The sequence below is a fragment of the Cervus elaphus genome, chromosome 20 (genome assembly GCF_910594005.1).
Source record: "Cervus elaphus chromosome 20, mCerEla1.1, whole genome shotgun sequence".
In the NCBI taxonomy this organism is placed as follows: Eukaryota; Metazoa; Chordata; class Mammalia; order Artiodactyla; family Cervidae; genus Cervus; species Cervus elaphus.
Window position 1 is genome coordinate 57,330,121 of NC_057834.1, and position 25,898 is coordinate 57,356,018.

General features: G+C 53.5%; 1 protein-coding gene across 2 annotated transcripts; it reads right to left on the reverse strand.

Annotated features, from left to right (window-relative positions):
* Positions 1 to 4,592: 4,592 nt before the first annotated feature.
* Positions 4,593 to 24,649, reverse strand: CSF1 (colony stimulating factor 1). 2 transcript variants are annotated; one of them, XM_043877300.1, is made up of 9 exons: positions 24,094 to 24,649; positions 20,771 to 20,896; positions 19,445 to 19,507; positions 17,713 to 17,883; positions 13,699 to 13,846; positions 11,470 to 12,491; positions 10,908 to 10,960; positions 10,523 to 10,581; positions 4,593 to 6,722 (listed from the first exon to the last, which is right to left on the reverse strand). In XM_043877300.1, exons 1-8 carry the CDS (start codon positions 24,130 to 24,132, stop codon positions 10,536 to 10,538), a joined length of 1,668 nt encoding a protein of 555 aa, XP_043733235.1. In that variant the 5' UTR covers positions 24,133 to 24,649; the 3' UTR covers positions 4,593 to 6,722; positions 10,523 to 10,535. The 2 variants fall into 2 exon arrangements, with proteins under 2 accessions (XP_043733235.1, XP_043733236.1); XM_043877301.1 differs by having other exon boundaries at positions 11,470 to 11,600; positions 24,094 to 24,647.
* Between the last annotated feature and the right edge of the window lie 1,249 nt (positions 24,650 to 25,898).

Genomic DNA, 25,898 nt, shown 5'->3' on the forward strand with positions numbered 1-25,898 from the left:
TCAACTCTAGAATTTCTGATTCCTTTTTTATAATTTCTACATCTTTGTTGATATTCTCTGTTTGGTGAGACATCATTCTTATATTTTCCTTTAGTTCTTTGGACATGGTTTCTTTTAGTCTCTGAACACCTTTAAAATACCTGGTACCATATGGGTCACTTCTCAAAGTCTTTACCTCTTAAGTCGAATGTCTGAGCTTTCTCAGCGATTGTTTCAATTGATTGCTTCTTCTCCCTGTATATGGACCAATCTTTCTTGTATTTTCACATACCTTATAATTTTGCTGCTGTTAAAACTAGACATTTAAAATGACATAATGCAACAACTCTGGAAATCGGCTTTCTACCCCCTCCCCAGGATGTTGTTGCTGCTGCAGAAAAATACTCTGAACATGACACAGGCCTTGGGTCAAATTCCCTCCAAGCCTGAAGCTCTTCTTTGGGTAAGTAGACTGTCACAGTGGGGTTTTTTTGCCTATGGGCATGGATCTCATTTTAGGAAGATCAACATGGACTGAACACCCACAATGCACTCTGATCATGATGCCTCTTTGAGGCTCTCCCAAACATCAGATGCAGCAGCAGGGATCTTCCCCCTCCACTCTTCAGTCTTTGGCCTGTCTCCCCAGAATCACTAGAGTGTGTTGAATCTGCAGATGTTACATTCAGTGGTCCTTATCCAGCCTGGCCCACACAATCCAAGCCAGGCCTGGATGACCTCCCCTGGATGTCTGGCTGGGTATGTGAAGAACAAATTTCTAGTCTCTTCATCCAAGAAGGTCATATTAGGCAAAATAAGAATGACGCTAAAGCCTGTTACCAGTTGGAATGATCAGTGCCCAGATGTCATGATCAGTGCCCAGATGTCACCTGGGCCAATAATTAACCAGGGGCCTGGAAGATGCCCAAAAGGTGGGCAGGGAGAAAACATATGGGTTACAAAGGGTCCAAGCCAAAGGAAGACAGTGGGAGGGCTGACAGTCTAGAAGGGCCTTTCCCAGAGGCACAGATGGTGGGCACTTTGCCCAGGAGGGGCCTTCCTCCTTTCTAGTAGATTCAGGGTTAAGAAAAGAGCTGAGAGAGCAGAAGTCTGTCATAGGCCCACCCCCTACCCAGTGCCAGACTAAACAGTCCTGAGGGGAAGAAGGCGAGGATGCTAAGGCCCTGGGGACCTTCAACCCCAGTCTGACACAAGCTATCTGTTTGTGCAATAAGCATCTGTTAAATGGCTACTAGGGTGTAATTTGACAAGAGAGTGGACTTGGAAAACACTCAGACCTGGATCCAAATCCAGACTCTGCCACTTACCAGCTGTTGTCACCTTGGCCAAGTTTTAAGTTTCTCTAAGAGAAAAAAGAAGATATTTACACCTAGCTCATGAGGTTGTCGTAGGGTTGAATGAGTTGCATTTTTATAGACTGCTTCATGCGTACTAGGTAGTTGATCAGTGAAAACTGTTCAATCTTTTTTGCAGCACTGAATAAAGGAGAGAAATAGACCATGCCATGTTTCCTGAAACCCTTCTATGACTTCCTCTGCCTTAATCATCCTGCAGGCCTGCCAGGATGCTTTCCAGGCTAGGACAGTCCACCTTGCTCCCTCAGCATTCTAGCATCCAGGGGGGAAGTTCCTGGTCAGCCCCCTTCCCAGAAACTGGACCAGGAAACCAGGGAACAAGAGTGTTGCTCTGGTAAAGGGTACCTTCACCGGGGGCTGGGGGGACTTGCCAGGAAATGTGGGCTCTTTCCCCAGGGCTGCCCCGCAGCTGACCTGGGCCTCAGGCTGCCCAGCCACTGCTCACCCCCTAAGAACTTTAGCTCCTCATTCAGGGGGTCATCAGACACCCACCCAGGCCCTGCCCAGACCCCAGTCCCACCCCCACCAACCCCTTCCTTGTCATGGCTCGCAGTCTGCATGAGGTTAACCTCAGCTTCTTCCTGGTTGCCTCTGATTCACTTTCCTGGCTCTGGCCGGATAATGGTTTGGGGTTTGGCTGGGCCCTTCTGCTTGTATACTCAAAGCCAGAGTTCCTGACCCTGCTGCTAACAGACACCCGCTGCATCCCTGGGCCATTCCCCCCTCTGTTTCCCACCTGTCCTGCCTTTTAGCCAAAAATCCTTGAGCTACAAGGTATCTGAATCTTCACCCTGGCAGGAAGTGCCTGGCTCTGCTGCCTTCTGCTGAGTACAGCCAGGCTCTGGCAGCATCCTGGGTCCCCAGTGCCTGCCCAGAGAGGGGCTGTGTTTGGCCTGGGCACCATGGGACCAGCTGGCAGCACAGCATCGGAACATGCTTTATCTGAGGGCAGCCTTTGGAGTCCACAAGGTGCTTTGGGGTTCGTCTCTGCATTTGAACCTCAGATCAGGTATTTTGTTTTTCATTTGCAAAATCATGTCTGACCCTGCGACTCCATGGACTGTAGCTTACCAGACTGCTCTGTCCATGGGATTCTCCAGGCAAGAATACTGCAGTGGATTACCATTTCCTTCTCCAGGGGATCTTCCTGATCCAGGGCTCACATCCACGTCTCCCGCGTTGGCAGGCAGATTCTTTACCACTGAGCCACCCGGGAAGCCCCAGATCAGGTTTATCTGGCTTGTATTCTTAAACCAGTTCTAAAGATGAGGAGAAACCTGAGGTCAAAGAGATTAAATACTGCCCCAAGTTCACACAGTTAGGTAGGAAGAGATCCAAGCCAATGGCCTGAGTTCTTTGGCTCTGAATCTGAAGTTGATAGTGTTCCACAGATACAACTGAAGCAGTGCCTGCAGCACATGAAGCCCAGGAAAGGCCTACTGAGATTTCTGGATCTCTCCCGGGGCCTCCAGAAAGGAAAGTGAGGGACAGGGGCATTTGTTTGTTTATTTGCCAACTCTGGCTTAAAGACCTTGAAATATGCATTCTATCTGCTGCACAGGGATCAGTTAGGGTTTTAACTGCCTCATCTCCAGCAGAAGCTGGGGACACCTGCTGAAAATATCTCTTCTGCTAGTGAGTTGTAGTCATTAGAAATATATTCCATTTGGCTAATACCAGGAAAGCCCCTAGAAAAGGTCACCATTAAATCTGGCCAGAATTTACCTTACTATACTTTTGTTCATGCATTCAGTATTAGCTGTTTGATGCACATCTATTGAGCACCCACTGTGTGCCAGATACTCTCAGGCACTAGGATGCAAGGAAGGATGCAGCACAGTTCCTGTCATGGTCAGTGGCCTGGTGGGACAAATAGACAGGCCCTCAGTCTGTGGGAGCACAGGGGAGAAGGGAATTGAGCCAGGGTGGGCCTCCGGGATATGGGTCAGGCTGGGAAGGCTTCTCCGAGGAGGTGACTTCTAAGTTGGGACTTGAAGGAAAAAAGCATGAATAAGTTTCTTCAAAAATCTTTTCTGAGGAGCTTTGGATAGAAAGGGAAGAGTTAGCTTAAGAGAAATGATGCGAGACAGTGTGGTAGTAGTGACTTGGGACACAGAGAGATGTAACTGAGTTGCCTGGATACTTGGTCTCTGGCATGTTCGCTTGGTGCCCATTCTTACCCTAAAACCTTGGTTTCCTAAGTCCGGGGACCCAAGCTTTCACTTAGTGCTGTCCAATGTGATTTTGGAGACGATACGAATGCTCTGTTTCTGTGTTATCCAACATGGTAGACACATGTGGCTATTCAAATTTGAAGTGTGGCTAGTACTACAAAAAAACTAAATGTTTGCTTTTATTTCAGTTTAATTAATTTAAACCCAAATAACCATCACATCACATAATGCAGCTCTACATGCTTCTGATTCTAAATCACATGTGAATCCCTTGAAATGTCTTGGAAAGCTTTAGAAGCCTGGTGCCTGAGATTCCAATTTCGTTGATCTAGGATGGGACTTTGGTACCAGTCTTTTTGGAAACAACCCAAGTGAGTTTCAGAAGAGCCAGGGTTGAGAACCATTGATTCAATACTCTTAGCAGTGGGGAGGCTCCCCCCACCCGCCGCCGCCTTGCCCCAGCCTTGCCAGGAGTGTGTATTTGGGCTCTGCTGGGCCTTCAGTCACTCTGGACCTTCCCAGCACCCTGCTGTCCCTGAAAGGCTGCATCCTTGGTCTCCTCTCCAGAAGGAAGCTCAGGACTTAGGGCCACTCACAAAACTTGCTGGCTCTCTTTCCTTCTGCCAACTTCACCTTGTTCCCAGTCCACAGACAGGGCTCATTCACTTCATAGCCTGCTAGGACCTGGACAGTAGAGCTCAGTGGTCAAGGAGCCTCATCTTTACAGGGCCCTCGGGCCCTTGGACAGAGCCCAACCAGCCGTTTTCCTGGGCTGGGCTAGGCTGTGCTGGGGCAGAGGCTGGTGGCCAGGCATGAGGTTTGGCTGGTTTTTGTCCGTTTTTCCTCCTAAACGGATATGCAGATGAATGTGTTTGGGACAGCGATAATGCAGGAGGTTTTAGTAACAAGAATGGAACTTGGAGACAACCTTCCTTCCCCAAGTATTTTGAAAAATGCTTTCTGAGCTGGAGCTCCCCCAGTAGCTCCCGGCACCCCCCACCCCCCACCCCCCCATTTTTGCCATCCACACCCCAAAAGCAACTTTTTCCATGACTCACACATGGCAGCTTGTGCACTTCTTTTATTATTAAATATAAAAGCAGCTTCCTATTTTTTAAATAGATATTTAAATGACTTCATATAAAATAAATCAACCACTTCCAAGTATAAAAACAAAATCTCACAGTGTGTGAGCCAATGTTCCCTCTCGACTTTCTCAGAGAAAAGAAGGGTTCCTGTGCAGGCAGCCGGGTAGCCACCCAGAGGGGGTGCAGGGGCCCCTCCCACTCCTGGGTCACCAAGAGCGCACAGTTTCTGTGATGGGTTGGATTCGCTTTCTTGATCTTTAAAATACTATACGTTCAAGGGGTGGGGAGTGAGGGAGGAATGTTTTTTCTGTGGTTTTTTTTTTTCTCCCTTCCACTTTTAAATACAGAGTTTTTAGTAACAAATATAGAGTCTGTGACTAGGAAAACGGGCCTCCTGGGGAAAGTTCTACACTGCCCATTCCTCAACTGATAGCAACAGGGCAGGCAGGGACCAAAGGACCCTCACTTTCAAGGGCAGGAAGGGAAGCTCATAGGCCCCGGTCCAGCGGCCAAGTCCAATAGGATCTCTTGGTGGCGGGCCCGGAGCAGCAGGAGAGGAGGGACACAGTAGCACAAAGGCTGAGGGCAGTCTACTGGCCTGTCACCTGATGCCCAGAACTCAGAGTCGCAGCCACTGGCCAGTCCAGGGAGCTGAGGCCCTCAAGGCAGACCGGAAGCAGCTGCCTGGGCTCTCCGAGTCCCTCTCCCACCCTGGCTCACCTGGTTAGAGAGATGATACTAGTGAGGGGTGGGAAGAGAGCTGGAGGGGGTCACTGCCTCCCGGGCTCCTGACAGAGACACCGCTCAGCCCAGGTGTCTGCTGACAGCAGCCTTTGGACTGTGGTGGGAGCAGGGGCCTGGACAGGGAAAGAGGCCGGCCGGAGGGGATCAGGGGTGCCGACCCCTCGCCACACCTCAGGGGCAGGCCGTCAATTTCAAAGACCTATTTGCCATCAGAGATCACCCTGCAGTCTCTCTCTGTGTCAGTCCCTCCCCTCCTTTTCGCCCTCTCTTTAGTCATGTCCCTCTTGGGAATGTCAAAGTGCAAGATGCAGAAACCTGGGTGAACAACGCAGCCTAAAGACCAGCTCTGGCTGCTGGCCCCGGGAAACTCTCCCACCCTGATCCATCCCAGGCAGTCAGAGCCGGGTCAGCAGAAGGTCAGGGCTCAGGGGCTCCCTCAGTCGACAGGCGAGGCCGGCTCGGGCGCTCAGTGCAGGAAGCTGGGGAGAGGCTGGAGGAGGGGGAGGACGGACAGGTGTTTGCTCTCCAGGATGGATGGGGCAGGCTGTTCAGCAGGCAGGTTCAGTATTCACAGTGCGATGGTTTCCTTCAGAGGAGAGGCTCTGCACGGCCTCCTGGAGGAGCTCTGGCAGGCCCTGGGGGACGGCGGGGCAGAGGCCAGCGCCTGGTCTTGCCCTGGGCATCGCGAGCCAGGCCAGGCAGGTCCTGAGGGCCGGGTTGGCATCCCCTCTCTGCCTGGCTGCCGACAGAGGGCACAGAGGCAAGTGGAGGGTACAGACCCGCCCCGGGCGATCAGTGCAGACCAGCAGGCCCAGAGGCCTTCTCTTCCCGTCTTCTGGGCTACACGCCTTTACGGGAAATCCAACAACGCTGTCCCGCCCTGTGAATCTCATGCTTCTCTCTCTGGAGACAAGTCCCTGCTTGTCGGTGCTGGAATCCCTTGGCGGCAGGCAGGTCCTCTGACACGAGGGCTCTTCCATTCCTCAGTGCCCACCCTGCTCTCCCATGTCCCGTGGGCCTCCAGATCCCTAGAGGGGAATGGGCAGAGGACACAGCCCCTGAGGGACAGAGGGTCCCCAGCCGGGCTTGGCAGCCTTCCTTAAGCGGATGGGAGCCTCCAGGGCCCCTGATAAATATCAGCAGCGTTGGGGGCATCCTCCGGCCCTCTCTTAGTCAGTCCAGAGTCTGAGGGTCAAGGGCAGAGGAGCCCCAGCCTGGCTGCTCTGGTCTAGCCCTGCTCTCCCGAGTCCAGGAGCTCTCATGGTGGGCAGGCCACATTCCCGGGAGAATGGTTGGGGAGGGGTGGTGGCGGCCGTCCCCACAGTATCTCCTCCCATGGAGAGACTGTCCTGTGTGCCCATCTGTAGGGGAGAGAAAGAAAGGCTGTCAGCTGAGTGGGAGTCAAGGGAGGGGTCGCTGAGGACATGGGTGGGCGAACTAGAGCGTTCCTGTGGGCTGCTGCAGACAGGACTTCCTCCCATCCTTTCCTTAGCCTTCCCCGCCACCCCAGACACCGCAAGGGCCCTGGGCAGCTTTCTCTGGCAGCAGCCCAAGCCGCTGAACAGACTGGCCTCACCTCCTACCTCCTCCTGGGGAACTAGGGACCACGGGGGAGGTAACAGGGCCTGGCAGAGGTCTGAGCGGAGTTGGGATGGGCGTTACTCAAGTGGAGGGGTCTACCAAGGAGGGAAGGGGGCACTTGAGTGTCCTTAGATGCACCCCTCACCCCAGGCAATACCATCTCACTATCTTTGGTCTAAAAAAATCAAGAGCGAATCCTGCTAACTCTAGCCAAGAAGAGGATTTTCTCATTCCCACTCCACACCATTCATCACAGAGGTCATCACACACAATACTCAGGGCAGCAGGGCAGAGGTATCTGAAGGGAAAGAACTGGGGGCAGTTCCAGACAAGGAAACTCCCACCCTGCCATTTGGCCTGCTAAGCCCTAAGCAAGCCAGCCTCCTTCCGGATGGGCCAAGGGACTTGCCTCCCTGCATCATGCATAGGAGTCAGGGCCCTGCTGTCTCCCAGCCTTCCCCCATCCTTGTCTTCAGAACGCTTTGTTCCCAGAGCAGAAATCCCCTGGCTTCCATCCAACAGTTTGACTTTGGACCCTGTGCGGAGCTTCCCTCCCTGACTATCCCTGGGCCCTACCAGCAAAACCCGTGATGGATAAGGAGGAAAGATGGGACCATAGCTTCTGGCTCCCAGCCCATTCCCATGCTCTGGAAGGCAGGCGGGGAAGACCATAAACTGGACATGAGCCACGCTCGGTATGGCTGGGCCACAGGCCCTGCTGGGGCCAGAAGGGAAGAATAACCAAGTGGGCAGGCTCCAGCCCACTGCCCCTCTTTCTTGGTTCCTTGGAGTGGAGGGGTCAGGGTCCACATTTCCTTTCTGAGGGTCCCTCTCTTATACCTCTGCCTCTGTGTTTCCCCCTCTCATTAGGGCAGCAGTCTCAGTTGGCCCTAAGGCTCCTGCTGCCTGGCCTGGAGACCACTTTAGGGCAGGATCCAAGTAGGGGTCTGTATGTGGCCCTGGCCCTGGATCACTCTATAAGTGAAATCTTCAGGGGAGGAAGAAGAAAGCTTGGGAGGGCCTGAGATTAGGTAGGCAGAAGGCCAAGGCCAAGGAGGGAGGTGGGCGACCAGTCAGAGGGTGGTACAGCATTGAGTCGTGAAGTCCCCAGGGACCTTGTTCCATCCTCTGCTTGCCAGTTCTGAGGGGTCTGCCTCATTCTTACAGCCCTGCCAGTGTCCCATCTGACCCATTTGAGTCCACCTTACCTACAAGGTGGACCCCGGGAAGTGTTATCTCTTTCACATGTGTTCCACATGTATTATATCTTAAAGAAAGAAAGGAAGTGAAGTTGCTTAGTCATGTCTGACTCTTTGCTACCGCATGGATTGTAGCCTACCAGGCTCCTCCGGCCATGGGATTCTCCAGGCAAGAGTACTGGAGTGGGGTGCCATTTCCTTCTCCAGGGGATCTTCCCGACCCAGGGATCGAACCCGGGTCTCCCATATTGTAGGCAGATGCTTTTACTGTCTGATACTGTTCTCTAAATAGGCTCCCCTGGTTTTAAGCATTTGGCAGATACCCTATCTCTGTAGGAGTGGCCCAGACCTGTCATTCTACACACTAGAAGGCCCTGAAGTGCTGGCTTGCATTTGGCATGGGTGTGACTAGAAACATGAATGGGCCAGCCTGCCAATCTGCAATTTAGGCAAGCAGCCAGCTAGCCAATCAGCTTCATCAATCAACTAGCTAGTTAGGCAGTGACTAGCTAGTTAGTTGGTCAGAGTCATCTATCCAGTTGGTCGGCCAGTCAGAATCAACTAGTTAGCTAGTTAACTGGTCAACCAGAAGGCTGGCCAGTTAGAGACAGCCAGCCAGGGTCAATCAGCCAGTCAGCCCTGAAGCTAATCAGTCAACATCTATCGAGTTCTTAGTATGAAGCATGAAGAGGCCCTCTCTGTTTAGGACTTAGGGTAGAAAAAAAAATGCAAAAAAAGTAGAAGACACAGTCCCTGTGCTTCAGGGGCTTACAGACTCCTTAAGGGTACTCATACGCATAAAGATTTTAAAATGTATGAAAATAAACAACATCCAAGGAAGTGCAAATCAATATAGCAAGTTAAATACAAAAAAGATGAGTAGGAACTAAAGGAGCAACCAGAGGATGATGGAGACCATCAGGAAGAGCTGATTTCTGCAGGCTGATTGTGGTTTGAGGGGAAGGAAGGGAGGAGGGCTGTGGAGTGCCTGGAATTGGGGCGCCAGGGGTGAGGAGTGATAAGAGTCACATGTTTATCAAATACATGGGTGAGGACAACAGAAGACACTCACTGATGTGCAGGAAACATGCTGGGAGGACTGTGAATACAGAATTAGGATTCAAAACAATTTCAGTTGGCTCGGGTGAGGGGCTGAAACCAACAAGGTGGTTTTTAACAAGGATGAATATAAATTCCTGCACACTGGTTAAAAAAAAAAATTAAGTTCTCCAAGAACAGGATAGAGTCCACAGGTTTAGGGGAAATGGAACTAGGGGGTTCAATAGACCACAAGTTTAACATATGACAACAGAATGATATGGTGGTTAAAAAAAACAAAACAAAAGAGCAATGCAGTCTTAATTGGTACAAATAGAAAAACACTGTCCATATCAAGGAAGGTAACAGTCCCTCTGAACTCTGAGCTGGTCAGACAATATCAGGGAGCACTATGTCTAGAGCTGAGAGTCACATTTTCAGAGGAACATTGACAAACGAGTGTGTCCAAAGGAGGATGACCAGGGTGGTGAGGGGTCTGAAAACCACATCATATAAGGAGTGTTTGAAGGTCTTGGCCACCCTTAGCCTAGAGAATTCTTAAAGGGGACATGGACACGTGAGTTTAAATATTGGAAGGCTCTCATGATGGGGAGGGGGCAGGAAGCCAATTACATTCAAATAAGGAAGGACTTCCCCACGGTGCTATTGGGACAGGGCAAGGAGCTTGCCTGTGGCTGAGAGTGTGTAACCAGAAGCAAGCTGACTCCCCATCAGGGATGCAGACAGGGGAGGCCTCTCTGCAGTGGGATTCTAGACCAAATGACCCCCGGGAGCCCTTCTAGGACCATGCTTCTATCGCTCCATGGATCTAAAAGCAGGGAGGCAGAAATGGTCTTGGTTGGGGGGAAGGCTCCAATCAGGGTGCACACAGAGAGGAAGCTGGCAAGAGATGTGTGTGAGGGGCTGCTGCTGGAGGAACTTGGGAGCCAAGCTGAGAATGTTGAGTTGAAGTGGTTGGTGATGCAGAGCTGCTGAAATTCCCCTGGAGGCTGAAGACTTTGCACAAACAGTGTGGTTGCTTTGGGATGAAAGATGGCAGCAAAAGTCGAAGCTGGATGCAGAAATAGTAGCCTGATTCAGAATTAATAGTACCTGCCCTCAGGTGGAGGGAGTGAAGTCGCGATAAGAGACCTGAGGACCCGGGGAGAAGAGGGTTGGCCAGACTTGGCGTTGGATGGAAAAGGGAGTAGGAGAGAGAGAGAAGGGAGTCAAGGGTGGGAGCCTCAGGGGAGCTGGTGGTACCACAAGCAAGTTAGGGTGAGTGGAAAGTTTGGGTGTAACCAGTTTTAAGGAGCGGCGAGAGCTCCAGATCAGCGTCTTACCTTAGGACTCTGTCTACACTGGCAGCTCCTCCTGTCTGTCCTCTTCCTGGGTCAGGAGGCTGTGGGCAGAGCACAGGGCTGGTGTAAGACTTCAGCAGAGGCCAAGGAGTGAGGGAACCCCAAAACCCTCACCCGCATGCTCCAGCCCTCTCAGATTCGGGAGACCAGAACTGCCTAACCCTAAGAAGAAATTAGGAAAAATCCCAGATATCTAGGGAAGAAGAGATATGCTTCCTTCTCGCCACCCACCCCCCGCATCCTGTTCTGAGCTTCATTTCCTTAGAGCAAGCGGCAGAAAGTCTCCTCCAAACCTAGATGGAAAATAGATGCCAAGACAGCCCCCCTCCCCCCGTGCCTACCAGAGCCCCCTCCCCCAAATTCTCACCTGCCCTCTGGTTGCTCCATGGGAGAATCTACCATCTGTGGCTCTCGATGGCTCTGGGGGCAGAAAAGAGCTGGCTCAGTGAGGAGCTGGGGGAGGGTGGGGGGCCGGGGCCCTATCCTCAGGCAGGGCTGCCCTGGGGCTCTATGAGTGAGTTGCCCAGGTCTTCCCTCAGCCAGAGGGCCAGAGGGCTTCCAGAGGCTGCTCCTATCCCGGGACTCCTTACCCCTCCACCGCTCTGCATAGTCTCCAGGGATGCCCTGCCCTGCACAAGCATCACTTTCCTCCTCCGTCTCCTGTCTGGGTTCTCACCGCGCTGTAGCCCAGGAAGAATGTCTCCTACTTCTCTGCAGCGTCCCTCCGGCCGATTTTGCAGCCTGAGCCTTCCCCATTCTTGAAGAAACCCTCCACTTGCACCTCCCACCCTCTGTGCTCAATCAACTTCCTGTCTCTCAGAGTCTGAAGAACCCAGCCTGAACCCAAGTCGTCCCCTGCCCTGCTCCTGCGCCCAGGCTCTGCCCCACCCCACGAGCCGCCCTCCTCTCCCCCATGGGGCTCTTCTTACCCGCCGCCGCCGCCTGTAGAACAGGAGCCCGCCGACGGCCAGCAAGACCAGGATGATACTGGGCACCAGCAGGCGGAAGACAAAACCAGGGAGCTGGGGGTCGGAGGCTTCCTTGTGCTGCCTCTCATGGCCTGCATCAGTCAAAGGAACGGAGTTAAAACGGGCCGGGGGCCTGGCCGCCCCCTCACTTGCTTGTCCTCCTTTCAGCTCTGCGGGACTCCTCCGGTCCCTGGTGCTCCTCCTGCCTTCCAGCTCCCCAAGGGACAGCACGTGGCCCCCGGAATGGCTTCTGGGGAGCTTTGGCTGAGAAGAGGGGGCGGAGGGACTGCTGAGGCCTTTCGGGCGCAGTGCTGGGGTCTTGGCCAAGCCTGGCTCCTGGTGGTCTCTGGGCGAGGCAGAGCGACGGTCTGTCTTCTCAGGTGTGTGACTCCAGGCCTCCGTGGGTCTCATGGGGCCCAGTGTGGGCAGGTGTGTGCTAGTTGCATCCGCAAGCCGCAGCCCTTTTCCTGATCCAGAGAGTGCTGAAGATGCTGGGAGGATGTGACTGGGGCTGGCAGGCTCTGTCTGGACCCTGCGTCCTCCCAGACTGTAGGAGAAAAACTCTGCCCCTTGGGGCATAGGACCCTCACTAGCCTCTCCGGAGGCCTCTTCCAGGGCCATGTTAGCACCCAGCAGAGAGTCAAGAATGTCTTCCATCCCAGTGACAGGGGCTCCAACCGAAGGACCAGGCTGAGGAGAATCTCCAGTGGGGTGGCCCTCAACGCGTGGAGTCTCTGGCGACTCAAAGGTCTGGCAGGTGCTCCTGGGTGGTCGCTGCTTGGCACTGCCCGGGTCCACTGTGCGAAGGGCCTGCTCTTTGGGCAAGAGGGAGCTGCCGTCTGTTGCCTCAGAGTCAGCCCAGGTCAAGCCAGCCATAGGGGCTGTGGAGGGGGTGGGGAACTGCTGAGGGGAGACAGAGGCCAGGTCACTGCTAGGGGTGGCTTTGGGGTACAGGCAGTTGCAATCAGGCTTGGTCACCACATCTGAAAGAACCACAGAGAGAAGGAGAGAGAAGGATGGGGAGGAGATAGAGTCACCAGCCTCCAGCACAGCTTTCCCAGAGGGATGGAGATGGGGTGTGGGTCTGGGGGGTCCCCTCAGGCCCTAACTCAGCCCTGGGGCTGAGGTGAGGACAGGACTGGAGCCAATGCTCATGACACAGGCTTTAGACAGGAAAGGAACAAACTGCAAGAAAAGAGCAAAGAGTGGGGTTTAGACACACAGGTTGGGGGATGGGGTCAGGGAAGACCAGAAAACTGCCCTTTCTGGAGATCCAGCTGGCCAGATGCCAAGCCAGGGGTGACAATAGCCAGCCAAGATGTTGAGTAGTGGCCTCCAACACAAGACACCCTCAAGCCCCCAAGACACTGTTGGTTGGAAAGCCGCAAGGTGGGGGGGGGGGGGGTTTCATGCACAGCAGGGGGCTACGCAGCCACGACCACAGGTGGGAGCAGGCTGGGGCTGGCATGTGGCCAAGGCTTGAGGCCTTGGGGTTGAAGCGACGAGACTGGACTTGGCCATTGGCAGGCCGCAGGGCCTCAGCCCTTGCCTCGGGGAGCAGGGTTGAATGTAGGCGGGTACATTGGCACAGGACGCAGAGACGAGGACAATGCAGGGTACATGTGTGCGCAGCTGGGCCAGCGCTGCCCGGGTTTGAATGATGCTCAGACTTCAAATCCAATCTTGTCCCTTGAGGGGACACTCAAGGCATCCTGGGGACTTCTGGAGCCAGGCTATCCTGGTGATTCACAGCAGGGCTCCTGGAGCAAGCCCTGACTCCCGGATGGAACCTCTGCTGTGTCCACGGAACCCCCCATACGTTCAGCCAGCCTGCAGAGCCAGTGGGAAAGCTGCCATGCCTACAGGGCTCTCTGAGAAGGCCCCCTTTTCCACGCCCTGGTCTCACAGCCACCAGCTTGATCCTTCTTGATGCCTCAACATGCAGACATACGTAGGCGTGCATGCACACACATGTCGGAAAAGACATGTGCCTAGGACCACTCAGAGGTACACGAAGCCACAGACGTACACAAAACAAGCACGTCTACATACACAGGAGCACGAGTAGCAGCCAGGCTGCCTCCCAGGGGTCCCTCCAGCCCGATGTGTCACCCCCCCCAACCCGATGCACCTCTGTTCCACTCACCCTGCCCCAGCCCCACACTTGCTGGCCCCTTCCAACATGCTTACCATGGCTGGAGCATTTAGCAAAGCTGTTGTTGCAGTTCTTGCTGAAAACGTTCCAATCCTTTTTAAGGAGATTTTTTGTTTCATTAAAGACATTCTTGATTTTCTCCAGCAACTGGAGAGGCGTCTCATGGAATGTTCGGACACAAGCCTGGAAGGAGAGCAGAGCCCCCTTGATGAGAATAAGCACTGGTCCCATGTCTGTAGCTTCTTTGTCACACTCCCTTGGCCTTTCTCACATCCGTCTTCTTTTTCTCTTGTTTTCTCCCTGCCCTCTACCCTTGTTTGTAGGACCCCTATGTCCTGAGGTGGTGAGATTTATCATTTATTCATGGCTCCATTTAGCACATAGTTATGTGCCAGGCATATGGTAACTACCTGGAAATCGTGTAACGAATGAGAGAGAGGTGGTCCCTGGTGAAGTTGGACATTGAGTCCATCGGGTCACCAGCATTGTTACAAGTGCAGTGAGTCCTAAGAAGAATTATCTGAGCGTGTATAACAAGTGGAACTAAATGAGGACTTGGGAGAATCCCCAAGGAACTGACTAAAAGATGAGCAAGAGTTAACAAGGAAAGGAGGTGGGGTTGGAGAGAGCTGTCCAGGTGGTGGGAATAGACTGTGCAAGAAAGAACCTGAAATGTTAAAAGATGAAAAAGAAGGCTAGAGTAGGCTATAGCACAGCCATCTAGGAGGAGAGTGGCCAGAGATGCAGCGGAGAGAGGTCAGAGAGGACCAGGTCCTGTGGGGCCTTGTTGGCCTTGTCAAGAACCTTAACCTTATCCACAGAGCAAAGAAAACTTCTGGGGCATGTTGGGGAGGTGGGTGGAGCCTAAGACTCTAATCCTTTAGAAAGAGCATCCTTTGTGTGAGGAGAAAGGCCTGGAGGAGGCCATAGGGCTGTGGATCCTTCTCTGGCATTGGTGTATCTTGACAGGAGAGCCCAGACTGCCCCAGTCCTGTCTGCGGAGCTGCTATTTTCTCTTCTGCTCATGGGACCTAGGCTCCCCATGCCCACTGGGGCTCTGAGAACATCACACTCCAGGTTTTCCTCCCTCCCCTTGAGCTGCTCCATCTCAGTCTCCTTACTAGGCTGCCCACCTCCACTTGACTTCCGCAGGCTGGCATTCCACTCGCCCCCAGACATTGCGCCCATGGCTTCATCGCATCTATAGCCCGCCTGCTGATGAACCCGAGTCCTTCCTTAAACTGAGCTGCACAGGGAAGAACTATGGGCTTTACTAGGCACTGAAGTTCTTGAAAGCACCACTGGATGCCCAGGGGCTGTGCACAGTAGGTCCTCAGTAAATGTTTATCAGATAAAGGAGAGAGGAATGCAGGAATGGGAAGCCCCGGGCTTGGCTTCATTACTCACCAACTCAGCAACACTGGCCAAACGAACTTTCCAGCTTGGGCTCATCTCCTCATTTGTCAAATCAAAACGACAATCCCTGCCTGCCTCCCTGACAAGGCAACTGTAAGGAAGAGGTGAGCTCTCTTCCTCTTGTCTTTCTTACAAAATATCTGTGCTCTTCATACCTCACCTCATACATCACAGTGAAAACAAGGACAGAATGTCCTGGTGTCTATCTGTCTCAACAGAGGCAGTGGCTTTTCACCTTCCGAGCTCTGAATCCCTCCCCTGCCAGCTCCTCAGGAGACCTGCTCCTCTAGCTTCACCTGCTCCCCACCTCCCAGCATCCCTGCAATGTGCAGGGCAGGTGGCTTGCTAAAATACAAGATTCCAAGGCCCACCCACAGACCTAGTGAATCAGACTTTCTAGGGGTACATACTGGGAATTTGCATTTAAAAGTTTTTGTGTTTTTTTTTTTTTTTTTACTAGAAGTTATTTGAGTTTTTATTTGTTTAAAAGGAAAGGTGCTTTGGAACTGGAAATTTTTAAATGAAGACTTCCTTTTGCTTTTATTATTATTATTAGCCACACCATGCAGCATGTAGGATCTTAGTTCCCTGACCAGGGATCAAACCCACACCCCTTGAAGTAGAAGTGTGAGTCCTAACCACTGGACCACCAGGGAAGTCCAGGAATCTGAATTTTAAACTAGCTCCACAGATGATTCTTATGAACCTCAACCCTGGAAAACCACAGATCTAATACTTCTCCTATTTAGAAATATTTCCTCTCTCCATCCCACCCTCCCTCCAGCTAGCTCTCTTTTTCTACATTTTTTTTTGAGCCAGGTTCTTCCACAGTGCTGTCTCCACTTCCTCACTCTCTGTCCACTTGCTCTGGCACCTGCCTCCAACATCCACATTGCCAAATCCACCAGACACTTTTCAGCGCTTCTCCTGCTTGACATCTCAAACCCCAGTTGATAAAGGTGACTACTCTTCCCATCCTGAAACGCTCTTTGACATAGGCTCGGTGATCTCACGCTCTCCTGGGTTTCCTCCCACCCCTTATGCAGCTCTTCAGTCTCCTTGCCAGGCCCCCTTCCTGTGCCTGACTTCTAAATAAATGCTGAGATTCCTGGGCCTGTTTCTCTTCTCACAGTTGGCAATGTTATGAAGACCCCTAGCTTCACAGATGACCTTCAGACCGACACTGCTTCCGTCTGTCAATCACCAGCCAAACTCCAGATTCGTACACCCAGCGACCTACTCAACATCTCCATTCAGTCATTTCACAAACATCTCAAGCATAGTGTGCCCCAGCCTGAAACTCCTGCCCTTCCCCCAAACCTGCTCTGTCCCACTTCAGCATCACCAGAACTCTATGGGCTGCAGACAAAACCACTGTCATTCTTCTCTTCCCTCAGCTCCACATGGCCAATGCGTTGCCAAATCCCCTAGCTCTTTCTCTGAACTCAGAAGGTGTCCCCTGGCCTCACCTTCACTGCACAAACCTAGTCCAAGCCGCCTGGACTTGCGTCTCCTGCTGGCTGCGCAGCCTCCATCCCTGATCCCTACACACCCTTCCCAGCACAGCAGCCAGAATGGTCTCACAGCGCAAGTTAGACTAGGTCCCTTGGAGAAGGAAATGGCAACCCACTCCAGTACTATTGCCTGAAAAGTCCCATGGATGGAGGAGCCTGGTAGGCTACAGTCCATGTGATCGCAAAGAGTCGGACACGACTGAGCAACTTCACTCATTCACAGTTTAAACAAAATCCCACATTTTTTTCGACCCAGCCGATCTGGGTCACCCAGCTGGGAGACCCAGGCTCCCACCTCCGTGGCTCTCTTGCCTTCACTCCCAGGCCTTGGCCATGCCAACCACGTTGGGAGGGCCTGAATGTGTGTGCTCCCGCTCACTTAGGGCTCTGTGCCCAGCGTTCTCTATTCTGGAACACTCTGACCACTTTTCACGCTTCCTAACTCTTACTCATCTTTGAACCCCGAGTGAATAACTTTTTACTCAGAAGCCTTCCCTGTCTCTTCTTCCCCACTGCCTTTTAAATCCGAGTCCCATTTCTCTCTTCTGGAGCCCCACATACTTCTTCCTGGCTCTCTCCCTCACCTCCTCTGGTCTTCACTTTCTGGTTTGCTTTCTGCAATGCAGTTATTGCCACTTTACTTCTACTTTATTTACGTATTTTGTTAACTGTCTCACCAACCTCACATCTAAGCTCCATGAATGTGGGGAATTTTGTCTGATCACAGCTGTTCCCCAGAGTCTAGAACAACATCTGGTACACAATAGACACTCATTGATTCTTTGTTGGATGAACGAATAGTCCTCATGGGTTAAAATTCTATCTACTTGTGTCATTGTTTGTCTAGTGACTGCCACCCTCACTTAACTATAAGCTCCCAGAGGCTGGGAACCATGCAGTTCCTGCTCATGAGGAACATCAGCAAGGCCTAGTACCATCCGTCCTGCACAGTGAGTCCTCCGCAAAGGTTTGTGGAAGGAATACGCGAGTGAGAGCACAAGTGAGCAAGGACCTGGGGTGAGGCCAGTGAGCATCTCTGTGCTTACAGGCGGGGTGGTACCACCGCAGCTGCCCTCTGCCCTCTCTCCCTCAGTGCTCCCAGCTCCAGGACCCTCCTACCTTGTCCTGCTCCTCATAGTCCATGGTGAAGCAGCTCTTCAGCCTCAGAGAGAGTTCCTGGAGCTGGACAATGACTTTGGCATTGGGGGTGTTGTCTTTGAAGCGCATGGTATCCTCCATTATGTCTTGCACCAGGAGAAATGCCTTCTTAAGGTAGCACACGGGATCATCCTGGAAAGTAACAACCTGGAGTTTATGACCTGGCTGATGCCACTCGGGAGCCCAGGCTCTGTGCTGGATGCCCCCTCCCAGACAGACTGCCCGACCACTGCTCCTGAGGAGAGGACCATCCACTCCAGAAGACAGAGAACACGGCCCTCAGCTGGCTTTCACTCTCCCTTGTTGGCATCTGACACTACTGGGGATTGCCTTCCCTACTGCTTCCCTTTCCTAGAGGGAAGGAAATGTGGACTCTGACCAGAGTAGTGCTTGGATTTCTGAAAGGTGAGCTCAGATTGAAGGTGCATAGGTAGGGTGGGTTCTGAGGAACTTCTCTTTTTCTGTCTCTGACCCTCTTTTGGCTTGCTTTCACAAGAAGCTCTTTACCATACGGCTCCTTCTAATCTTCCCAGCCACAGGGGTACTGGAGACTACCCCAGGGTCCAAAGAACAACCTTAGTGTTTTGTCTCCCTAAAAAGATGGTGGATGCCTCAATGAAGACTCTGCTTTAGCTCTGTATTCCTAGTCCCTGGTCCAATAGGTTCCTTGTAGTAAATGCTTGGTGAGGTGGGAGTGAGCAAGTGAGTGGAACATTGAGGTTACTCCTTGGGCTGTAAGATTTGTCTCCAGTGCTAATGGAAGTATGTGTGGGTCAGGTGTGCAGAAGCTCAGAGATGGGAGCAAACCCTGGTCATGATGGTGATTTTGTGTCAGGCAAGAAGATGAATAGATGTGGCATAAAACCTGGGGTGGGGACAGCTGGAAAGGCATTACAGGCATCAGAAAGAGCATGTGCAGAGGCTTGGAGGCAGGAAGGAACACAGAAAGGGGGTAGTGGGTTGGGCTGTGTGATGGGGACTGGAACTTGTAAACCCAGACTAGACAACCAAGGCTTTCCCCTGGAGTGAGGGGGTCTCCAGGTTCAGGAAAGGCAGTGAAGATAACAAGTTGTGGTTCAGAGAGCTCCCCCCAGTGGTGGGATGAGGAGCGCACAGGAGGAGAGGAGGCCATTTAGGAGGTTCTTGAAACTGTCCAAACAACTGATGGGGTGGGGCCCCAGAACCCAGAGATGCTGAGGAACCAGCATCACTCAGTATCTGGTTGGGCGTGGGATAAGGAGGAAGAGGGAAAGGGCTGGACTGATCCCCTTGGTTGCTGGTCTGGCTGTTAGATGGAGGTGACGTCCTTAAGCAAACCATGTGACCCAGAAGAAGTATTGGTTTGCCTTAGGCCTTACAGCCTGCCTTCCTGGGTTCAAATCAGGCCTCCACTTCTGAGCTATGCCCTCTCCCCTGACCTTTCATAAACAAGATGAGTGAACCACATAGTCGGGATCAAAAGTGCCTGACACATTGTAAGTCCTTGACATGTGCCAAGCCAGGAGAAGGGCACAGCAGGGGACTTGAGCCTAGGACCCTGACCAACCCTGGACCCTGGCACCCCAGACTTGGGCACCCTGGGGTCCTCATACACATACCCTGAGCACCTCTAGGATTTCTCCTGCCCACATACACCCACACTGGTAAGTGCATACATATGGGCCCATGGGTTTTGTAAACAGCCATAACTCACCAACTGCTCCTGGTCTACAAACTCGAAGGAAATTTGGCACGAGGTCTCCATCTGACTGTCAATCTGTAAGAGAGAACAGGCTAGTGGTGGCAGGTGTCTGCAGTTCCAATGAGCTTGCCTAAGAATAGGGACTAGAGTTCCTGGGGTTTGATCCTCATCCATCTCCCCCAACCATATGTGAGAAGACAGAGCTAAGGTTAGGGGAAGACCTGTGACTTCCATATGGCCAGGGGAGGGATGGAGAAGAACAAGAAGCCTCGGTCTTGTACCTCCTACTTTATGAAGTCTGACAGATGCCAGTTTGTTATAAGGAAGAACTGTCTAATACAGCATAGAGGACATAATCTCCTGTGGGAGGTAGTGAGCTCCCTGTCCTGGAAGGAATTTAAGCAGAGGTTAGACAAGCTCTAGGAATTCAGGATATATACAGACTGGGGCTAGATGCCCTTACAGCCCCTGCTGCCCTTCAGAGCTGTGGTTCTGTGATTCTGAGCCTCAAAGAATGCAGCAATTCTTAGTCTACTTTGTATTGCTACAGCAGCTACATACAGGAGGAAAAGCATAGCGGGTAAGAGAGACAAGAGGCCAGCCCACAGGCCCCAAACTAAAGGCCCTGGAGCTGACCTTAGCCAGTGGGGCTCCACCCTGCCTTCCTGGCCAGAGGGATGGCAAATTCTGTTCTGAGCGGGACAGCAGCCATGACAGCAACCTGATTCTGCTTGGCTGAACCACACTAGGAATTGTTGACATCTATGCTGGCCTGATGAAGGTGAGGCATGGGCTCCTTCAAGGCCCGGGTGAGCAGGCCATCCCAGCCCCAGGGTTCGGGCAAGAGCCAGGGAAGTGTCGGGGTAGGGCTGGGAGTCAGCTGGGAGCCTCCCTTCCAAACCTGGCCGAGGCCCTGGTGCCAGGCTGGCGGCACATCTGGGAGCCCAGGAGCTAGAGGCAACATTTGGACACAGAAGGCAGACTGGGCTGGCTCCTGAAGGGAAGCATCCCATCAAGGGACAGCAGGCTCTATAAGCCTTTTCAGAGTCCTTGATGGACATTCTAGGCCATAGTTAGCCCAGGCAACCAGCTAGAAGCCCACCCTGTCCCCCGCCTGCAGGAGAGCTGGAAAGGGCTTCAGGATTGGGGATGGGGGTGGGGTCAGAGGCATTGACCTTTAGAAGCTCAATGAGAAGAACATTCGTGGAGCTACTGGGAGCCACAAGCCACATCCTGCACGGCCGTCCTCCTCTGCCTACAACCCCTCTCTTTGGCCCTGTTCCCTGCCTCCGTTTCCCCAGTGGGGAGAACCTGGGGTAGGCAGGACCACACACTCACCAGTTGCTGCAGGAACAACAGGTGTCCGTTCCCAATCATGTGGCTACAGTTCTCCGACACCTCCTTGGTAGCAACACTGCTCACCAGGAGACAGGCCAGCAGCAGCAGCAGAGGGCCCAGCCATGTCTGCGATAGAGAGGGCATCATTTTTCCCCAGCTTTCTCACACTCCCCAGGAACCACCCTGCCCTGCTGAGGATGGAAAAACAAGGACCTCAGACTTACAGTGCTACAGGCTCGGCCTCTCATCCCAGAATACACCATTCCCAAAGCCACCTTCCTCAAGATTTCCTAAGAACCATGCACAACCCTGCTCTCCCTTGATAACAACCCAAATGTCATCTCCTCCAAGAAGCTTTCCCAGATTAACCCAGGCCAAGCCATTCTACACACTGAACTTCTAATGAGGACATGGGAGTTGTGCCTACCAGTCTAAATGCCAGTCACACAGGAAACTCCTCTAATGCAGGACTTGCTTCTACCCATTATTCTGACTCTGTAACATCAAACACTGAGCCAGGCATCTTGGGAGCTGCCCACTCCTCTCAAGTTCATGTTCCTACACTGGCTGGCTTCCACACTTGGAGCCAGAGACATCTCTCTGGGCCCAGCCCTTCCTGCTACCTGATTCCACGCATGTCTGGCTCTGCTAATGGAAAAACCAGGGGCCCAAACTCAGTTTCACTGGGAACCTATCCCGCATCACAGACCTTTGGAGCCCTGGGGCTGTGTGTCAAAAAGAGCCCAACTGATTAATCAGAGGCAGCAGTGCCAACTCTAGACCATCCCTGGCTGGCACCTGCCTATCGGAGCTCCATCAGGCTCTGCATCCAGCCTGACAGCTCTTATCGTTGCAAGAACATTTTCTGAGATCTCTCCCCTCTTTTAGCAACCCCTGAGCCAGTAGCTGCTTGTCCCCAGAGTGATGGACGAGCTCCTGACACCCTGTCTTTCCACTTCCTTCCTCCTTGCCAAAGTCCGCTTAGCCCTCTCCCTGGCTCTAGGTACCTGCTTCTCCAGCCAGAGGCAGAGAAAGACCCTTGGGCTGTCTCTCTCCAGATGGATGTCACCTCCTGGCAGGTCTGGGGAAATGCTGTCAAGGTGGGGTGTGGGTTGGTACCTTCCTGGGTTCTGGGCTCTGCCTTTTAATTCAGATGCTCAGACAAATAGTGCAAACAAATAGCACACTGGAGGCTGTGAAACAGCCCACAACAACATGCTGATTTACATACAACTAAAAGCCTAAAATGTTTGTCAGCTCTTACCAGGGAGGAGAAGCCCTGGCTGGGCTCCAGGTAGGTTGCAGGGAGGAGGGGCCACAGTAAGACCTTCAAAGATGGGGGAGGGGGGTGGATGGGTTGGTGGGGAGGTGGGGGGGGGGGGGGGGGAGTTGATGGCAGAGAGAGGAGGGGGAAGAGGGGCCTGGGGGAAAGAGGCTCAGGATGGCCCAGTGCTGATCAGCACCAGGGTCTGGTGAGGGTCCTGGTCTGACCTGGGAGAGGGAGACTGTGGAAGAGGGAGAAGAGTCATGGAGGGAGCACTGGGCCCTGTTGAGGAGGGAGCTCTGGGTGGGAATGGCTGTGCCAGCCCTCAGGAACCTGCAGTTCAGGCCCCACGGGAGGAAACTGGGCCATGCAGAAGGTATGTCTCTGCCCCAGGCTGGTTGCCCCTGAGGCTTCAAGCCTCAGGTGTCAGTGGTTTGGAGGAAAGGGCCCATGGGGAAGGGGATGCTCAGGAAGACAGCCTTGCCACTGACAGTTTAAGATATTGATGTTCGAGGGCAGCCAGGAGGGGGCAATGCTTAACCCCAAGGGCTGCCTGGTTTCTGAGGTTATTTCAGGCATCAGTGTGGGGAGTGTACAGCCACCATGTGGGAGGCTGACTTTGAAGGTGGCCAAAGGGGACCACCCCAGCACCTGGGGCCTTGACTTGGCCTCAGAGGAGGAGCTGGACAGGTACCCAAGGGTTAACACTCTAGCTCGCGCCTGGCTGGCCTGGCTCTTCTCCCCCCTCCTTTCTTCTTCCCACCCACCAGCTTTGGCCTCTGGGGCAGCCCTAGGAATCTTTGCTTCAGGCTCAGAGAGACTCTGGGACATCTCAGCCCAGCCACCCATCCTCACCTGCTTCTCACCCTGTACCAAATTCCCCGATAAAACAGTCCCTGGAGAGACCTTAGCATGAGTGGACCCTCAGGCTGCCCCTGTCTAAAATCAGCCTCTTTCCTTCCACATTTACCTTCCTCCTCTTTCCTCACCATTTCTCACTTCCAGCCCCTATTTGTCTTGTTGTCCATCACCTCACCCTTCCTGACTTCCCCTCCTAACCCCAATCTCATCTCTCTCAGCTGGCTCTTCCTCCTCGTGGAAGGGCTGGTCCCTATCACCCTACTTGCAACCTCCCTCCCTTATCCTCTGAATATTTTCCTGTTTCTCTCGCTGCCCACCCCCTACACCAGGTTTCTCCTCTAGAATTCCTCAGAAGCAAACCCATTGGGAGACCACTTACTGTTCATTAATGGAGTCACTCTGCATCATCTAGCAGCTGCCCCAGCTACAGCCCATGGTTAGGGCAGGGCAGTGGTGAACAGCCCGCAGCCCCTGTCCACAGTTCTGCAACCCCAAACCTTCCTTCCACCTCCTCTACCATCATCAAGTCCAGGAGCTACCAACTAACTGAATCTGAATCTGCAGGAAGATCCAGAGCCGGCACCAGGCAACTCTGGTACCCCCATCCCCCACAAAACGGACTTGACCCAGCCACCCAAATGCCCAACAGCTCCTGTCTGTGAGCTGGAACAAGTAGTGGCTTGCCCGGGCTCCTTCCTTCTGCCTTGCATTCTATAAGCTGGATGGTACCTGAACTTTCCCCATTCAGAAGCACCCACTCCCCAGCAGGACCTAGAAGCATGCGTATGGCCCGTGTGGAATGCCCCCTGGGCAGGCGCCACCCTCAGGCGCACAGCCATTCCGCCTGTCCCTTGGCGGTGGAGAGAGTCTAGGACGGAGCTACTGCCCCTTGACTGCAAACCCCTCTCCTTTGCCCGCAGGTGGCTCTGCGTGCCTCTCCCTGCAATGGGCTAAGCAGTCTGCTCTTCCCCAAAGAGGTGCCGCAGCCCCAGGAGCAGCTGCAGGGCCGCCTCTGGTCCCAGCCCTAGCGCAAAAGGGGCCTCGCGCAGTCGGCGTGCAAATATGGGCCCGGTGCCGGGGGGACGGAAGAGCCTCGGCAGTCGGCGCGCGCTGGGGCAGTGGGCTCCGAGGAGCCGCGCCGCGCCGCCAAGCTCCAGTCCCAGCCCGGCCCCGGCCCGGCGCCGCGGCGATCGCTTACCGTGGGAGGGCAGCGCCCGGCGGCGCCCCGCGCGGTCATACGGGCAGCTGGGTCCCGGCCGGGCGCGTCGGCCGCCCTCGCTCTGCTGCTCGCTGCCTTGATCGCTGGCCGCTGCAGAGTCCGCGCCCTGGCCGAGGGCCGCGCTGCTGACCCGGGAGTGTAGAGGGACCCGCGGCGGCGCGCGGAGCACCCAGACAAACTTTCACTTTCCCCTAGCCGGGCTCCACTGGCCAGCTCCTCGGCACAGCCTTTTAAGCGGACTTGTGAGGCATGTGGTTTATGGGAAATCACCTTGGCCAGGCGCCAGACACACAGACACACGCACACACACAGGCGCGGGCGCACTGACACAGACACACACACTGCGGAGGCCCACTGAACGCCTCCCCGCCCCCACCCAGCGGGCCGGTCTTCTCCGTTCGTCTTCAGTCGCCCTGCGTGCTGCGCTCAAAGCCAAAGCCTTCAAGAAAGCAACGCGGGCTCCGCCGCCTCCCGCCCTCCAGCGCGCGTATTTTGGACAGAGCCTGGTCTTTCCTTCCGCGCTCTCCAGGCGGATCCGGTGCGCGCGCTCTCTCTCTCTCTTTCTAATATTTGTCTCGAGGGACTTTCCCTCTGGGTCTGAAAATTCCCAAATCTGAGCAGGAAATGGCCTGAGAGCAGGGGCAAATACTGGAGACCGGGGCCTCCCCGACTGCGCTTGCTGCGGCACCTTGTGGCGCCTTAGTCAGCAGGTTTGGGGGCAGCCCTCTCCTTATGCAGCCCCCAAAGCGCCCGCCCAGCCTCTGTCTTCTCTGCTGGGGGCAGGGTACAGGCAGAGAGGCTACTACCCGGCCAGAGGGGGATGAATTGTGTCCTGTGGCTGGGGCTGGGACACTCTGCTGTGTCCCAGGAGATGCTTCCCACACCTGATCTGCAGGTGATATAAACACTGGCTGGAACCCAGGTTCCCTCCTGAGCCTTAGACCTGGGCAGATTGGCACCCAAGCCCTACATTTCCCTGAGGCTTTTGAAAATGCATTTACTGAAATGATTAAGCTCATTTTGTCTCTATATGAGAATGAATCTAAATGAGGCTAAATAGGACGAGCCTGTTAGTCATAATGTCAAATTCGAGAGCTTTTTCTTTCAATTCACTAGGATTCAATGTTTCAGTCTCTCCGTGGCTCCACCCACCCCCAGCCCCTGGGAATTACATGATATGCAGCCATGTCTGGAAGGGGCATCTCTTGTCACTTATTCCAGCCCCAATTAGTAATTTTACACCTGCTTGCTCTTATTAATACTGGTGCCTCTGTTTACAATGCTCCTTTCCCAACTTGTGCTTAAGGCAAACACCTTCTCTGTCAAGGCTGAAGTTACACCACATCCTTCACTAGCAGAGCCTTTTTGGACTCCTCAGGCAGATCAATGATTCCTGTCCCTTGGTCTCACTGAATTTGGCTCCTCTCTCTGTAGTTTTTCTGATAAATTGTCATTCATTCATTGTCCACATTATTCTAAAAGTTTTTCAGGGGGTGCTGATAGCTATATTCTGGAGCATCAGACTGAAGCTTCAGCCCCACTGAGATTGAGACTTCCTCCAAGCTGGTCCTGGGTTTCAGTTCAGTTCAATTGTGTGCAATTCTTTGCGACCCCATGGACTGCAGCATGCCAGGCTTCCCTGTCCTTCACCATCTCCCAGAGTTTGCTCAAACTCATGTCCATCGAGTTGGTGATGCCATCCAACCTTCTCATTCCTCTGTCGTCCCCTTCTCCTCCTGCCTTTAGTCTTTCCTAGCATCAGGGTCTTTTCTCATGAGTCAGTT

Excerpts from the sequence above, each read along its gene's own strand:
- CSF1 (XM_043877300.1), bottom strand. The coding sequence starts at position 24,132 with ATGACCGCGCGGGGCGCCGCCGGGCGCTGCCCTCCCACG. Across the intron at positions 20,897-24,093 it reads CCGGGCGCTGCCCTCCCACG|ACATGGCTGGGCCCTCTGCT; the intron begins GTAAGCGATCGC and ends TCTCTATCGCAG. Across the intron at positions 10,961-11,469 it reads TCTACAGGCGGCGGCGGCGG|AGCCATCGAGAGCCACAGAT; the intron begins GTAAGAAGAGCC and ends TTCTGCCCCCAG.